The following is a 16,736-nucleotide window of genomic DNA, read 5'->3' on the forward strand; positions in this document are numbered from 1 at the left end:
ATATATATATATATATATATATATATATATATATATATATATATATGTAGAGATATAGATACTGGAGGCCAGAACACTAGCCATTGTCAGGGAGTGTATGAGAATCAAGAGCATAGTGTCACTTGTAGCCAAAAGAACTTTCAGATCTCAGGCACATATGATGATCCTGCCTCACAGCAACTGTGGTCGCCCAAGTGGAACAAAGTACTCCTGTTGTGTTTTCTCTTCTTGTCAAGAGAAATCGCCAGCAAGGCTCAGGGGGATGTGATGACATCAGTCTGCTGTTTGGTTTGCGGGTGAGAATGGAGAAGAGTGAGGGTCTTCTTCAGTGCTCCAGAAGATGCTTTAGGGGTCCTGCATGAGGTGCATCTGCTCCGGTGGTAAATCCTCAAGAGGTGAATCTCCGAAGAGAAGTTACACATGGGTTGCAAAATGATATTGAAGCCCTTTGTGTGTTAAGACAGTCATGGGGTTGAGGGAAAAGGACATTGGTCTAGGAGGCAGAAAACTGCAGCCCTCTCATTCTGACCTACTAGCTCTATGATGATTGACAAACTGATTAGCCTCACTAAACCTGTTTCCTCATTCATAAAATGGGAATGAAAATTACACCACTTCCTTCTTATGGTGGCTTGAGGAAAGCATTTTGTTAAACTCACTATGTGGCAAACATGAACAAAGGTCACACAGAATGATCAGGCAGAGATGGGGCTGCTATTTGCATCACTGGAGGGAATACCCATTTCACTGAGATCTGAGATTCTTGGGCAGGCCACTTAACCGCTTTGGTTTCATTTTTAGAATAGATATAATAATCTACTCCCCCTGCCCCCCCCCAAAAAAAACCAAACCCCACATTCACATCTATCCCTTTAGAGGGCTGCAGTGAAGATAAAATGAGCTAAGGTATTCAGAAGCACACTGAAATTGGTAGAGGGCTATATAGATATCAGATAAGATTGCTAACACCAGATCATGTGTCTGAAAGTAATCATGGCATAGTGGCTAAAGAGGTGGCCTTGGAATCAGGGTAACCTGGGTTTGAGTCCTACTTCTGATACCTGCTGACTATATAACCCTGAGCAAATCACTTAACCTCACGGCACCCCCAGGAAATCTTCTAAAAAAGTACAGAAGAACTCCTTTTTTAGGGTGTCCCTAAAGTCTGGACACACAGGCAATCTCATTATGCATATTTTTAAGAAATGAAGTGAAAGAAATTTTCAACAACATTTTATTTAATTAGCATAAATTTTAGTCATGACAATTTCATATGGAATAAAACCTTTCATTAGCTATTGGGGACTATTTTCCACATTAATGAGATTTTAATTTAATTAATTAATGAGATTTCCTATGTCTCCTATGTCTTTCTATGAAACCTCATTTATGCTAATTAAATAAAACATTGTTGAAAATTTCATTCATTTCATTTCTTGAAAATATACATGAGATTGCCTATGTGTCCAGACTTTAGAGACACCCTGTACATTGATAGAGAAAATTTCCTGACTAGGGTGGTTCTCTCCACCAACGAATGAAATTTTGGTCTAGACTGCCCCCCTCCCCAAAATCATGAGGTGTATCACTAGAAGATAGAATAATAGCTAATCTAATAGTGACAGCTATCACATAATGCTTTAAAATTTGCAAAGGGCATCACATATATTCTCATTTGTTCCTCACAATCACCCTGTATGGTAGGTATTAGAAACTGAGGTTCAAGTTAAATGACTTGCCCTCATCTGCACAATCAGAAAGTGTCTAAGGCAGGATCTGAACCTTGATCTTCCTGACTCCGGGCATAATCCACAAAGTTAGGAGAAGGTATTTGCTACTCACTCCAGTCAACACTGAGGCAAAGTATGGTCCTGTGCAGCTCTGAGTTAGCATGAACAGAGCAATGGCAATGATATGTGTAAAAAGGGGAGGGGCAGACAAAGACCCCATCATTAGTTGGACCTGCACTAGATGTGAACCATAGCTAGATAACTTAGGGGTACCTCAAGTTATTGGATTTGGTTACCTCTAGCCCAGACAGAGCCCAAAGATAAAAGGAATAGCATCCTCTAGCAACTCTTAGGAGTTCCTGATTCCCAAGGATGTCAACTCTTCCTGGCCCCTTGTACTAGCAATAATGTCTGCTGGTCTACCCCCTGGGCCGAAGGGACAATGAGCCATTCTTTCTGTGCCTCTTGAGCTGGGGCGGGAGTTCCAGGGGCCCTATGATTCAGGGGGAGGTTTTGGCCATGGCCTGGAACTTTAAAGAAACCACATGTGTTTCCCTTTGACCTAACAAAGAGTCCCTTCCCAGGGCAGGCTGCACTCAGATGGACTTGTCTTATTCTACCAAGAGTCTATGGAACCTGCTCCAATTTTCCAAGCATAATTGCCCCAGAGCCACGATCAGCCTCCAACACTTTTAAGCTCCATCAGATCCCCAGTGAGTGGCTACAGTTTGTGCTTGGTTGCTAGGGTTCCCAGGCATACAGCTTCCTCCCAACAACCCCAGGGCTGAGCACCCTAGCACTTGTAAAGCCCTGCATGATTAGCATCCTGCTTTTTGGATGGGACCCAAGAGTCCTCTTCCTATTCTGCCACACAGCTGTAAACCAGCTGTTGGTTCTACCTCTTCAGGCAAAGGCTAGAAAGGGAGGATGGGTGTGGGGGATGGGGGGAAAGAGATGGATAAAGGAGTAGAAAATTAAATGCAGCTGCAGCCAGAGTGCCTCTTGGTGAGTTAATTATTTCCCTGTCTCCAAAAATCCAGGAAACAAAATGCAGAAGGCCTCAGTGGAGACCTGACCACCCCTCTGTCCCAGCCACTGATTTCCTGATCAAGAATAAATGAAGATCACTTGGGCCTTGGTTTCCAAAAAAGAGAATCTAGGAACCTGAGAAAAGCTCTCAGAGAAGTTAGCAGTCTGGGTTGTGGAGCTACATCCATGATGCCCTCTGAATAATGGCCCACTGGGATAGTAGATGTCCCCTCTGCATCTAATATGCCACATCTCCCAGAATCACAAGCCTTTGATTGGATCTTAGGAGCTAGACTTGGAAAGGTCCTTACAGAGATCACTTAATTCAGCCCCACCCTTACTTTTTTTTTTTACAGATAAGGAAAATGAGGCCCAGCAAGGTTAAGTGATTTGCCCAAGGTCATATAGGTAAGGACAGAACCAGGATTTGAATTCTGTGATTTCCTACTATCCCATATCCTATCCCCTGTTGGGGAGAGGGAGCTCGGGGGTGGGCAGGACAATAGGAATGCTAGTACCCTCCAGGGCAGGCCTGAGAGTGCCTGGGGCCCTGGTCACAGCCTGTGCCATGTGGGTGGTGAGAGGCAGGGATCCCATACCTGCACTCACACCGCACATGCTCAGTGAATGATAACTCCATGTAGGATGGCTGTTCCCCAGACTTGATCTTCAGAAGCTGGAAAGGTGAAAAAGAAGCTGGTTATGAGATTTGAAGGGTAAAGTAGAAGGCTACAGTTCCCCATCTATCTCCCCTCTAGGACAGTGGATCTTTAACCTTAGATCTGTAGATACATTTCAGGGGATTCTATGAACTTGGAAAGGGAGAAAAATAATAAATTTATTTTCATAGGCTTCTAACTGAAATTTCCCCTTCCTTCAATTATGGAGACAGCAAAAATGATTCTGAGAAGGGATCCATGGGCTTCACCAGATTGCCAAAGGTGCTCATGGCACCAAAAAAGGGAGGGTCAAGGACCCCTGCTCTGGAAGAGCCTAGTCTCTTCCCCTCCCCCCCCAATAGAACTTCTCCTCATTGCATTCCCTCCTGCTTCCTTGGGAAGAAGAGACAGTCTGTCTCCTGAGTCCCACCAGTCTTTGCACCATATACCCCCTGCTGAGTGCCAGGTGCCAAACAGCAGCCATATCCACAATGGCAGACCCAGGCTAAGGAAGAAAACTGCCTCATCAGTCCCAGACATTTCTTCCAGCTGATTCCATTTACAGAGAAAATCAGAACCAGCTTGAAGGAGTTTGTCCACCTGCCCCCAGCTAATAATATCATCAATTACTATCTTATACAAAGTGTGGGGGTTGTAGAAGGATGATAAGGTACAAATCACTAGCCTAGAACTTGAGTTTTTAAAAAAAATAGTAAATATTTAATAAAATGCCTATTGAATGAATGAATGCATGTTTCAATATCTAGGATTGATGTGGGGTGGGAAGTGAGGGGAAAAAATTAGATAAGTTCTGATGATGGGGAAAGAGGGGAACCCCAGGAATGGAGTGTCCTGGCCTCAGAAACAGTGTCAGAGTCTAAAGGATCAGGTCCAGTAGTAAGGTGGTGGGGGTACCTGCATAGTAACATTGGTTGTCTCCACAGCAACACAATGGAGGTTCTCATCTCCACAGCAGCCAGTGCAACGCCTCAGTGAGACACAGGATGGGCTAAACATGTGCTCTACTTCCCCTGGGTACTCTGATGAAACATCCACCAGCTTCTCCAGTGAGCGACAGAAACTTCGGCCCCACACCTCCTGGAAGGGCAACACTACAAAGAGACAAAGAGGGTTAGGGGCTGAGATCTAGAGAAGAGGAAATGGGGAGAACCTCCCTCCCTTCATAAGCACCAAAGGCAAGGGCAGGGTAGGTTAGACACACTCTGGCCTTATCTGTTTTCTTCACAGACTCTTTCAACATGTTGCTTCCTATTTATTTCCCAACACATCCATGCATAGTACCTTACATATGGCAGATGCTTAGTAAGTATTTATTGAGTCTAAATATCTGTTGAATTCTATGAGGCCCATTTCACTTGACATTTCTTCCTTGAAATCTTCCCTCATTACTATATCCACACTGACTTTGAGATAAACATATAGAGGGAGCAGAGCAATTTTGGCTGCTGATAGAAAGCAGGAAAAAAAGTTACCCACTTCACCTGGCTCAACATGCATTGTAAACAGGGGCATTAAAGGAGCTTGAATGGAATTTCCTCCTCTCAGTTGATTGGCAGTTTTGCTGAGTGGAGATGATTTTGAGGGTACCCAATTTCCTGCCAAAGGGATATAATAGGAGTTAAAAGGAATTTCAGACCCTGACTCAGATAAGGGTCAGACTGACTCATCCCAAACTCCAGTAAGCAGGAGAATAGGACTTCAAGAGGCAGACAAAAATATCTAAAGCTTTCTCTCCTTGGCTGACAAGGATTTGCAACACAAAAGAGCAAAAGATGGCCCTTGGAACTACCAAACTGTGAGGACCTGGCATACCACTCCTCCTATGGGGAAAGAGACTGCACAATAGCCAAGGACCAGCAGATGATATCAGAGTGCCAAGGCAGAGATGCCCAGAAAAAAGCAACATGGCTGGGAGGACTGAGAGACAGAAGATGCAGTTCCAACAGAGAAAACAGCAACCTTGATCATATCAGTAGATAGCACTGGTGGCTCCACAGAATCACAAGTTCTCTATACATGTGCCTTTCCAATAGTGCTCCCTGGTCACATCACAGTTGCATCCTGCATATGTCCACTGCCCTGTTGTATAAAATAATCTATAGGGCAGTGTATACCTGGGTTTATAAAGACTTGTTTTTGTCATTTATTTTGCTATGTCACTTAAATGTCCTTAGACATTAACTGAGAATGGAAGAACCACATCCTCCAAAATCTCAACAACACCTAGCATACATAGTTGATTTTCCAATAATGATATTGTATTGAACTGAGTTACCAAATTGTTTTCTTAGCCAGAATTCCATTGGGCTCCTCTAGCATGGGTGTGAAGTTGAAAGCCCTTCACCTTTAACCCTTTCTCATTTCAGATATTACACCACATGCATAAGCCTGTATCCTTCCCACCTATTTAGAACCCATCATGATAACTGTAAACCATAAAATGTTATGTAAACACAAAACTAATATATTTACATACATTTGATCCTCACAATAACTCTGTTAGGTACAAATTTACTATCCCCATTTTACAGCTAAGGAAGATGAGGCTTAAAGGAGTTGTGACTTGCCTAGAGGTCACATACCTGTTAAGTGGCCAAAATGGAACTCAAACTCTGATCTCAGGTTCAGGGCCCCAGGTTCATTTCCCCACACAGTCTCTCAAAAGTACAAGGCAGGGGCACTTAGGTGGTGGTGTGAATGGAACACCAGCTCCTGGAGTCAAGAGGACCTGAGTTCAAATCCAGTCTCAGACACTTGACACTTACTAGCTGTGTGACCTTAAGTAAGTCACTTAACCCCAATTGCCTTGCCTTCCCCCCTCAAAAACAAACAAACAAAAAAAAGTACATGGCAAATGGCTGTCGAACAATTTTTCTGTGGTAGCAAAAGACTAGAAACAAAATAAGTGTCTGTTGATTGGTAAACAATTAAACAAATTGTGGTATATGAATATAATGGAATCTTACTATACTGCAAGAAATTATGATAATGAGTTATTCTGAGAAACAAGGGAAGACTTTACAGAATCTTAGGATTTCAGGGTCGGAAAGGATCTTAGACGCAGACATCTAAGCCAACTCAGGAGAGGTGGCATATGAAACAGTGTGTCAAAACTCAAATAGAAATGAGACCATATATTGACTTAGAAAACCACAAATTAGCATTATCTATGTTGTATTTTTATTTATTTTGTTAAATGTTCCTTAACTATGTTTTAATAAGGTCCCTGCCCCCATTTGACTGTGAGTTTAACACCTTTGGTGCAGAGGATAAAGTACTGTTGTTTTAAAGTCAGAGAGATTTAGGTTCAAACATCTAGCTCGACCCTGGCCAAGTCACTCGACCTATGTAAATTTCAGTTTCCTCATCTCTAAAATGAAATCTCTTCCAGCTCTAAATTTATATCCACACCTGAAAGAGAATCCCCACCAAAATATACTGGATACATTGTAGCCAGTGAGGTAAAGAGAGTCAAGGGAAGCAGAACTATTAGAACAACATACATCATAGCTACAATATTGTAAACAATAACAACACCAAAATGAATCTGAACACTGAGTAGCTACTGTGACTAATAACGGCTCTGAAGAAGAGATAAGGAAGATCTTCCTCCTTCTGGCAGAGAGGTAGGCGACTATGAGCATAGAGTGTAGCATTAACTGTCAAATGTGGTCACCGTCTGGGTTGGTTTTGTTTAAATGTTTTTATTTATTGCAAGTGAGGGCTCATTTGCTTGGAGTGTGGATGTATAAAAAAAGACTGATGTAAAAACAAAAAGCATCAATAAAATTTATTTTTAAAATAATGGCTAATGAACTCTGAAAATTTTCTAGCCCAATCCAGTCTGGCATAAACCCTGTAGCATTCAATTGAGAGAAGCCTATTGGACCCCCCTACTCCTGAAGACCTTGAGCAGGAAGGTCTCAGGTCTCCCTGGAAAGGGTAGGAGCTGAGTGACATGACCTCTTAGCATCATATCACTCCCCAGCTCAAAGACCTCCAAAAGCTATTTCCTAATGAATGAGGTCTGAATCTCTTTGCTGTCTTTCAAGGCCCTTCAGAGTCTGGTCCCATCCTCCCTAGCCAGCATAAACTCCATGAGCTATCCAGGTCATTCTCCTTGCTATCACAGAAGCACACCATGTTCTATAAAATCTTTTTTTTGCCTTTTGGAGGGCAATTGGGGTTAAGTGACTTGCCCAAGGCCACACAGCTAGTTTTTGTGTTAAGTGTCTGAGGCCGTATTTGAACTCAGGTCCTCCTGACTCCGGGGTTGGTGCTCTATTCACTGTGCCACCTAGCTGCCTTGTTCTATATAGTCTATACCATCATTCTGTTCTCCCTTATGTGGTTTCCTTCATCATTTCAAATCTCACCATCCTCCAAAATCTAGTTCAGCTTACATTTCCTCCATTAAGCCTTCCCTGAACTCTCTGTGAGTGATCAGTCTCCTCTCAGCTCCCCAAATGCTTATAATCTATTGAGAATATGGCACTCATATGCATGAAGCAACAGTGAACATTCTAAGACAGTGCATGTCATCTTTAGGATAGGCACAATGGTATAGTTTAAAGTTTGTTGGATTTGGAGTCAGTTTGGCTTACCACCTGGGTGACCTTAGGCAAGTCATATCTTTTTCATGGGTAGGGAAGAGGAGAGATAGATCAGGCTCGAAGCAAGTTGTTTTTTGGCCAGAATCTTGATTTGCCAATTGGTAATTCTTTAATAGATCTGGAGCTGGAAGGGACCTCATAGGCCATCTAGTTCAACCCTCTTATCTTACAATTGGGGAAAGTGAGGCCAGAGGAAGTTATGTGACTTGCTCAAGGTCATAAAAGTAGCAAGTGTCAGAAGCAGAATTGGAACACAGCTCCTCAGACTGAAGAGTCAGAATTTTTTCCTTTGTTTCATGCTGACTCCTTACAGGGAAGAGAATCCCCAAGAGGAACCCCACTAGCAAAATAGGTACATATTTTGTCCTTTGTTGGGTACCCAGTTCTTATTTCAGCTATCTCAGCCTCAGTTTCCCAATCAGAATTTAAGCACCCTTCCAGCCCTATACCTGTAAGTTCTCTAGTTTGTAAGTTCTTTGGGAGCTGGAGTGAAGTTTTATATTTCTTCTATATCCTCTCTCATGTTTGTAAAATGAATAATCAGCCTGGGGATCTCCAGGCTAGCCTCCTCCCAATGAAGAACCATTGAAAACTCCAGTGATCCAGAACCACCCAGCTGCCTCTGAAATTATTTATAACACCCCCAAACCTAGACCCAACCATAAAACAAAATGGTTCAATATGGTACAGTAGTAAGCTCACTCTCAATTGAGAGTCAGTAGATCTGGCTGCTAGGCTCAATTCTGCCATCACTCAAATGGACAAGTCATTCAATATCTCTGGACCTGATTTTCCTCCTCTGTAAAAATGAAAGGATTGGTCTAGATCAGGGGCTTTTCATCTGGGGTCCACAAGTCCCCAAGGGATCTATGGATAGATTTCAGGGAGTCTCTGAACTTGGAAAAAAATCTCTATGTATATATATATATATATATATATATATATATATATACACATATATATATATGTATGTACATATACATACATAGTATATGTATATCTTTATTTCCATTAACCTCTAACTGAAATTCAGCATTTCCTTCAATTATTAATGTAGGCAGGGGCAGCTAGTGGGCGCAGTGGATAGAGCACCACCTCTGGAGTCAGGAGGACCTGAGTTCAAATGTGACTTCAGAAACTTACTAACTGTATGACCCTGAGCTTAACATTGTCTCCAAAAAATTATTAATGTAGGCAACAAAACACAATTCTGAGAAAGGGTCCATGAGCTTCACCAGATTGCCAAAGGGGTCCCTGACACATAAAAGATTAAGAACCTCTGGATTAGATGATCTCTAAGGTCCCTTCCAGTTCTCTAAATTCTGTGATATTCTATGAACCAGGACCAGACTAGTCTTAGGAATGCAACATGGGAAACAACGATTTGACTCATCATATCCAACAGTGGCTACGCCCACTTTAGACATCCCCCTGGGGTGCTGGTGGACAGAGGCCTGGAGCTGGGTCACTCTGAGTCCCTAATGCCTCACCTCCTGCTGAAGTCTCCCTTCTCTGCCCCTGCCCCCCACCCAGCCAACACCTCCCCTTTGCTTGCTTGCTATTCTGAGACAATGGAAGGGTCCAGAGTCCCTGAGCAGATGATGGCATGGGTCTTGGGGTAATCCCTGAGGAAAAATAAACCTTGGTCCAAGCAGAGGCCATTGGGAAAGGAGAAGAGTCTGTGGAAAATATTCAGGACACAGCTGTCCACGTGGCCTAGACAGCCTCTGCAGAGCCAATACACTGATGTTTATCTGGGTATCAGTCACACTCCAGGGCTGAGTTAAGGGTTAGAGAGAGAGAGGGTAAATGGGCTATCCCTGGCTCTGCCTTCCAAAGGCCCAACCAAGGCTCTCAGCATCAGAAGGGTGGAAAGGTGGGGGTAGGGGTGAAGACAGGGATCCTCTCTGACCAAGGGGATTGAGCTGGGGGCCCTTGACATGACCCAAAACCTGTAGGAACCTCGGTGGAGAGGAACAGCAGCCTGGAAACTGCCATTGCCGCACAGAGACAGGGAATAGCACTTAACATGTTAACGTCATGAGCTACATGTTTAGTCTGAAGCCCTCATGGCACATTGACGTTATTTTGAGCATTTAATCTCATTGAACTGAAAACATAAATAATATAAAAAAAAAAAAGATACAGTGGCTAAATCAAGATAGACAATACTGCCTGTTGTCCTGGGGCAGATTTTCTTCTAAAAGTAGTCCCTACAATCAAAAAGGAGCATTCAGAACTGTCCCCAGCCCCCTCCTCCAGTTCACATTGAGCTGGTGACAACTTTTTATCCATCCAGGGTCAGAGGGGATCAGCCAGGTTAAGCAAAAATGACTGTCTTGGCAGCAGAAAGAGACAATGATTTCCCTTTTCCTCTCTTTCGGTGTAAATGCAGTTTCAGCAGCTCCTGTAAAGGCTGATTTCCCCAGATGAAAGGCCAGGAAGCTTCAGAGGGTAGAGATTGCGGGTGCTGTGCACAGTCCTCTATTTTAGATATAGCATCACAGAACACTGAGAGAGATGGATTGATTCTTCCCTCGAGACCCCTGAGATGTATTTTGGAAAGTGAAGGTGGCAAGCGGTATAGGACAGACACAGACCTTCTCTGGCCTTCCCAAATAGTGGTAGTAGTAGCAGTAGTAGTAGTAGTAATCATAGTAGTAGTAGTGGTAGTGGTAGTGGTGGTAGTAGTGCTAATAACAACAAGGATAGGGACAGGACTGATGAGTTAATTGGTGGAGGTAACACCCAAGTGAAGAAACTCCATCTACCAATGCACCTTCTCTGCAATGTATAGTTTCAGAAAGTAGTCTAGGATACTAGGAAGTTAAGTGACTTACCTACTAGGGTCATACAACCAGCATGTGTCCAAGATTGCACTTAAACTCAGGGCTTTCTGACTTCAAGGCTGGCTGTCTATCCATGATGCTATACTATCTCTGTAAAAGGGTTTCTTAACCTAAACTCCATGAACTTGGGTTTTTGCTTTTTTAAAATTGTGATAACTGCATTTCAATATAATTGGTTTCCTTTGTAATATTATATATTTTATTTTATGCTCTTTAATTTTATTTATTTATTTGCTTTTTGGAGGGGGGAAGGCAGGGCAATTGGGGTTAAGTGACTTGCTCAAGGTCACACAGCTAGTAAGTGTTAAGTGTCTGAGGCTGAATTTGAACTCAGGTCCTCCTGATTCCAAGGCCAATGCTCTATTCACTGCGACACCTAGCCTCTCCTTATTTTACACTCTTAAAATCATTACTCTGCGAAGAGATCTATAGGTTTCTTTTCCCCAAGACTGCTAGAGGGGCCCACAGTTAAAAAATAAGCAAACAAACAAAAAAACTCTAACTTAAGAATTCCCAACCTACATTACTGATAATAGTTCCCAGTTATAGACTATTATTTTAAAGTTTGCAAAGTGCCCTGCATACACTGCCTTTGCTAATCTGGGAAACCTTTCTGTACAGAGCTTTCTTTTCCTACTCTCTCTCTCTCTCTCTCTCTCCATTTTTGAGTTTCTTGAAGCTCTTCCCAGCTCACCCCCAGACTCTTCCTCATAGATAGACAGCTGGCTACACTTGGAGGCAAGGGGAGCAGAGAGTGCCAGGCAGGCCTGCTTGGTGTCTGGCTGGTTTAGAATGACCAGGGAGCCCCTGAGAGGGATTTTCTTGGTGTTACCAGAAGGTTTTTCTATCTTTCTCCCCTTTTACACGAAAGCCTCCTGCTGAACCCATCTGGCTCCAGTTTCCCATCCCTGCTGGGCGGAGACCCAAGAAGGGAAATGTTCAGTGCCTGAAAGAAAACTTTTCATGCTTGTTGCCTGCCGGGAGGGAAGGGAGAGGGGCCGGGCAGGGCTTCTGGCTCCTGGCCTAGAGCACAGCAGGTGTCCCCGTGAAGAGATGTACCAACCCAGGCCTGACATGAAGAAAGCCTCCCACAAGAGTAGATAAAGTTGGAAAATCTTCCTGCAGAATCTTTTTTTTTTTTGACCTAGGAATCTTTCCTCACTGATAGCATTACATCCTCTAACTCTCTCTTTTCATGGGTGGGCAAGAGGGGGAAGCTAGATCAGGCCCAAAGCATGATGTACTTGGGTTGGCCAGAATCTTGGTTATCCAATTGACTGTACAGTCCTGGGATTATAACAGTCTCGGTCCCAAGACAATAGATCTAGAACTAGAAGGCAAATTTACTACAACCCTCTCATTTTACAGATGAGGAAAGAGGCCAAAGAGACTCGTGGCTTGTCTAACATCACAGGAATATTACTTATCAGAAGCTGAATCCGAACCCAAGTCTTTGGACTCCAAAGCCAATGTCCTTTCTACAATACCACACTGATTCAGTAGAAGGAAACAGACCTTGCTTCATTATAGTGTGGACTATAGAGGTTCCTCAATTTTCCTTTATAGGAATGCATTTGCCCAGATGAATCCTGAACTGGGTTGTGAGCATTTCAAAAGCAGAAATATTGGGCACCTCCCCATACCTCTACAGTGCCTAAGTCAGACAGGCGCACCTGAAGTGCTCATTAGCTCAGAAGATTTGGTTGGCTGCTTCTCTCACCTGTCTGGGTTCAAGAGGGTCATAGAACACAGAGCAGGTAAGTCTGTCTGGGGAAGGGAGGGGAGGAGAAGGCAGGGAGGGGATTATGCCAGCAGGCAGAGGGTGTTTCCTGATCTGAGACAGGATATTACTCTGGAGGGGAACAGCACGCGTGTTCATGTGCCTGTTTGTACACGCTTCCTCCCCCACAGAAATGTCTCATTTTGGGGGAGGGGGAAAGTGACAGTTAGGGGTTAAAATGGTGGCGTGTGGACACTCAGCACATTTCTGTGAAGAGCCTGGCATTGCACAGCCTGCTTTCTGCACGTATGTCTGCTTGGCAAACGCCTGCATGCGCTTTGGAGATTCCCTCTCCACATAAGTGAGGGAGGGTGTTACTAAGGTTTTGTCTGTTTGTAATCAATGGGAAGTTCTGGTCACATTCCCAAAGCATGATGGCGAGGATGGAGGTGGGAACACTCATCCCTCCTGCCCCCTTATCATCCGCCTCTTTGACACTCCTTCCCATCCCACCCCTGATCCAGTGTGGGGGTCACGGAAAAAGCTCTAGACAAGAATTTGGGAAAACTAAATTCTGGATCTACTCTGTTACCAACTAGCTACCTGACCTGGAGTAATCCATCAACTTCTCCAAGCCTCAGTTTCCTCCTCTGTAAAAACGAAGGGGATGGAGTAAATCAAGAGTTTCCAACTTTACCACAACTTTAGGTTTCACAGATTTTAGGGCCCCTGGACAGTTTCTCTTCCTTTTACCCTTTCAAGTCAAACCCAAAAGTTTGGCTCTTTTACCCCTATTTCTCACACCAACAAGCATTTAGAGAGGAAGGCAGAACATGAGTCCAAGTGGGCACATGTTTGGAAGGGAAAAAGTTAACTCCCCTTCATCTCCATGGCCAGCTTACCTTCTACTTCTGCTGTGCTGTTCTCAGGAGGTATGTCCCACTGCTAAGGAAAGAAATGCATGGGAATAAGTTAAAGTTAGTGTCAGGCAAAGAGTCCCCCCACTGAAGAATGCTGGGGCATGGTTTCTTTGGCAGGTGAGTGGTAATTATTTATTTACAAGGCCTTCTCAGGAATTATTTGGGATCTAGACACCCGTGAACCTCTCCTTCCCCAACTCTTTTCACTTGTACATTACCTCATATCTTTCCCCTCTCCCCCCATCCTTCAGGCCTTGGCCATAGCCAGCTATGAGACCTTGGATAAGAGACCTCAACCCTGGGGCGGCCAGGTAGCACAGTGAGTAAGAGCACCGGCTCCAGTGTTGAGAAGCCCTGGAGATCGAATCCCGGGCTCAGACACTTAGCACCCACCCAGAAACACCTGGCCGTGTAACCTTGAGCAAGTTACTTAACCCCAGTTGCTTAGGGGCAGCCAGGTGGCTCAGCCAGCAAGAGCACTGGTTCCAGTGTCGGGATGACCTGGATCAAATCCGGGCTCAGATACTCAGCACCACACCCAGAAATAACTGGCCGTGTAACCTTGAGCAAGTTACTTAACCCCGATTGCTTAAAAAAAAAAAAAAAAAGAGACCTCAACCCACTGGGTCTCAGTTTCCTCACCTGTAAAAAAAAAAAGGGGGGGCTGAGACTAGAGGATCTCAGTGGCCCTTTTCAACTCAAGCATTCTACAGTCTATAGCTGCCTTCCCCCTCTGCTTGTGCTCTGCCTCCCTTCTACCCATCCCCCTTCCTGTGCTCTCCCACATAAGCCCCTTGGCCCCTGTAATGTCCCAGCTTGGCTAGGTGCCAGAGCCCTGTAGGGAGGGAGATCAGCTGGTGGGAGCAGGGGGCCACTGGTGCTTGGTAGCTGGAGAAATGCTATAACAAGGCCACTCAGCAGCCTGTCTCCCTCAGGACCATCCAGGGAAACACAAGTCACTCCCCCATTCTGCTTGGGAAGTGATCCCCTTACTTTCCTGGCCCATCTCCCACTCTTCTTCCCTCCCCACCCCATCCTACCCACCCAACATCCCTGCTTTCAGCATTAAGGACCTGGGTGGGAAAGAGGACTTCCCTAGGCAGTGGGAAGAGACATTATTGCCTTTGGCAGGACATCTTTACCCAGGCTGGAACTGAGCCAAGGCCCTAAGCCACATGTCCTAGCTCCTGGGAAAAGAACTTGGGAGCTTCTCTTGGCCCAGGGACTCAGGACCTCTGGGTCAGCTGCCAGCAGATGGGGACCTTGGGGCTGGGCTGACCCCGGGGGAGTGAGGTCAGACTCAAGAAGAGAGAGTATTGTCCCCTTAGACTACCTGAAACCCTTCCAGGGGGCTTCTGACCTAAGACCAAGTATACACTCCCCAACCACCCAGGGAGTCTACCTCCCTGGTGACCCTGCCCCCTCCAATCTCTCTGTTTCCCCAGAGCCTGGCTGGGTCAGAGGTCCCAAAAGCACTGGGCTAGTCACCAGGATTCGACCCCGACCACAGGGCCAGAGCCCAGCCCTGGGATTAACTGGGAGATGCTTTTAGCAAAACCACCAATGCCCTGGGGCCAGACAGGAAGCCTCCCTCCCTTTGCTGTGGTTTCCCTATAGTCTCACCCCCACCCCTTCCACCCCCTTCTGGGATAGAAACCTTAACTAGCGTTGATTTTCCTTTGGGGGGCTGGCTTAACCTGAGTTCTTCATTCAGGAGGTGAGGAGGGTTCCAGCTTTTAGGAAGTATCTGGTTATCTTTTTCTCTTAGGGGTGGGGAGGTGTCTGTGTCCATGAAGCTGCCCTCTCATTTCTGCCCACAGCCTCTTCCTGGATTCTCCAGCCCACTCCCTGCCAGATGTTGGGGATGGGGAGGAAGGGTGAGTTAGGTCTGGGAAAGAGAGAATCCTTACCTGGGGGGATGCAGCAGGCAAGGACAGACCAGCCAAGAGCTGCAGGAAACACGTGAACAGCCGCATGGCTAACATCGCCTCAGAAGTCCTGGGGCATGGGGCTTGAGATCCAAAGGAAAACCAACATACTGAACCCCACGAAGGACCCCCAGGTGGGGGTGAGAAGTGGGGAGGGGGAGAGGAGATAGCAAGGAAAGCTTTTCCTTGCTGGGTGGGGTGGGGGAAGAGACCCTGGGAAGGCCACTTCACTTGGGTCTAGGAGGCAGAGGAACCAGCACCCATAACCTGGGCATCTTGAAGCAGGTTCTGGGAAACTCCAGGAGCAGGCAGGTAAGTAAGGTCGTAGAGAGATCTTTAAAAAGAGAGCTGGCAGGGAGTTTGGGGGGTGACTGTACCCAGGCTGGTGCCTCCCTGCCGAGATGTCCGATTGTCAATGAGTGGCTCCTGGCTTAGTCTTCAGCGCCTCCAGATTCCCTGCTCCCTCAGAGATCGGCTCCCATCTGAGAGCCGCTGCTGTCTGCAACTCTGTTTCATGGGCTGGGATCTGCCGGAGGGTGGAGCTCCTCCTCCCAAGTCCCTCCCCTTCTTTCCCTGCTGCCTCTGTGGTGAGGCAACACTCCAGCCTGCCTGCCTAGCCCATAACCCTGGTGGATGGGGGCTTCCACAGAAGCAGGGGGCCCTCAGAAGAGCCTCCCAGTAACAAAATGCAGAGACCTGAGGGAGGTAAGTTGAGGTGAATGAAAGGAACTCTCCCACTCCTGTGTTCCATTTGGGGTGGTCCCATTCAAAAGAAGTCCTCATTCAGGACCACCCCTGCACACATCTTTATAGCTGATCCTGAGGAGCTCGAAGGTAACTAACTCAGGTGTGGCCTGCACCTCAGGCTATGGGTAGTGGGAAAGGAGCAGACGGTCCTTTTCCAGGGCTCTCTTTCTCTGTCCTGCTCAGCACTGCCCCCTGGCCCCCTCTACCTCACCCTTCCTCTCCTCTGAGCCTCCTGCCACCCCTCCAGCCCCTCCCTTCTCAGCAGCTCCTCAGGTGAGTACTTCAGACTTTGTGCTGTTTGGTAGGAGCCCCAAGCAAGGGCTGGCTCTAGTCTTTTCAGAGCCCTGGGAGAGGGAAGGCATTCTTTATTTTAGGTAACCTCACACAGCTAGGGATTAAGCTAGGGGATTGAGCAGGAGGGGTGGGGGATAGTGTGTGTGTGTGTGTGTGTGTGTGTGTGTGTGTGTATGAGGAGAAGGGGTGAAGTGCAGAATGCTATGCAATCTGTAGGTTATCTGAG

The 16,736-nt window shown here is 45.7% G+C and overlaps 1 protein-coding gene and 1 long non-coding RNA gene across 4 annotated transcripts in view; one reads left to right on the plus strand and one right to left on the minus strand.

Annotated features, from left to right (window-relative positions):
- PGF (placental growth factor) overlaps nucleotides 1–15,952 on the minus strand; it is a 19,624-nt gene extending 3,672 nt beyond the window's left edge. Inside the window, exons 1-5 of one of the 2 annotated variants that reach the window (XM_069092237.1) lie at nucleotides 15,915–15,952; nucleotides 15,452–15,765; nucleotides 13,524–13,566; nucleotides 4,334–4,530; nucleotides 3,359–3,435 (exon numbers count right to left, since the gene is read on the minus strand). In XM_069092237.1, coding sequence (XP_068948338.1) covers nucleotides 3,359–3,435; nucleotides 4,334–4,530; nucleotides 13,524–13,566; nucleotides 15,452–15,526 — 392 coding nt within the window. In that variant the 5' untranslated portion in view covers nucleotides 15,527–15,765; nucleotides 15,915–15,952. Of the gene's footprint in view, nucleotides 1–3,358; nucleotides 3,436–4,333; nucleotides 4,531–13,523; nucleotides 13,567–15,451; nucleotides 15,812–15,914 lie in introns of those variants that run through there. The other variant, XM_069092238.1, reaches the window with a different exon arrangement.
- Nucleotides 1–16,736, plus strand: part of LOC138164423 (uncharacterized) — a 65,544-nt gene that overhangs the window by 3,138 nt on the left and 45,670 nt on the right. For both annotated transcript variants that reach the window (XR_011169054.1, XR_011169053.1), the window contains exon 2: nucleotides 15,691–16,174. This is a non-coding gene — a long non-coding RNA (uncharacterized lncRNA). The remainder of the gene's footprint in view (nucleotides 1–15,690; nucleotides 16,175–16,736) is intronic.

The sequence above is a fragment of the Petaurus breviceps genome, unplaced genomic scaffold (genome assembly GCF_028583685.1).
Source record: "Petaurus breviceps papuanus isolate PSGF00001 unplaced genomic scaffold, PetGlider_PUasm1.0 189, whole genome shotgun sequence".
NCBI lineage: Eukaryota > Metazoa > Chordata > Mammalia > Diprotodontia > Petauridae > Petaurus > Petaurus breviceps.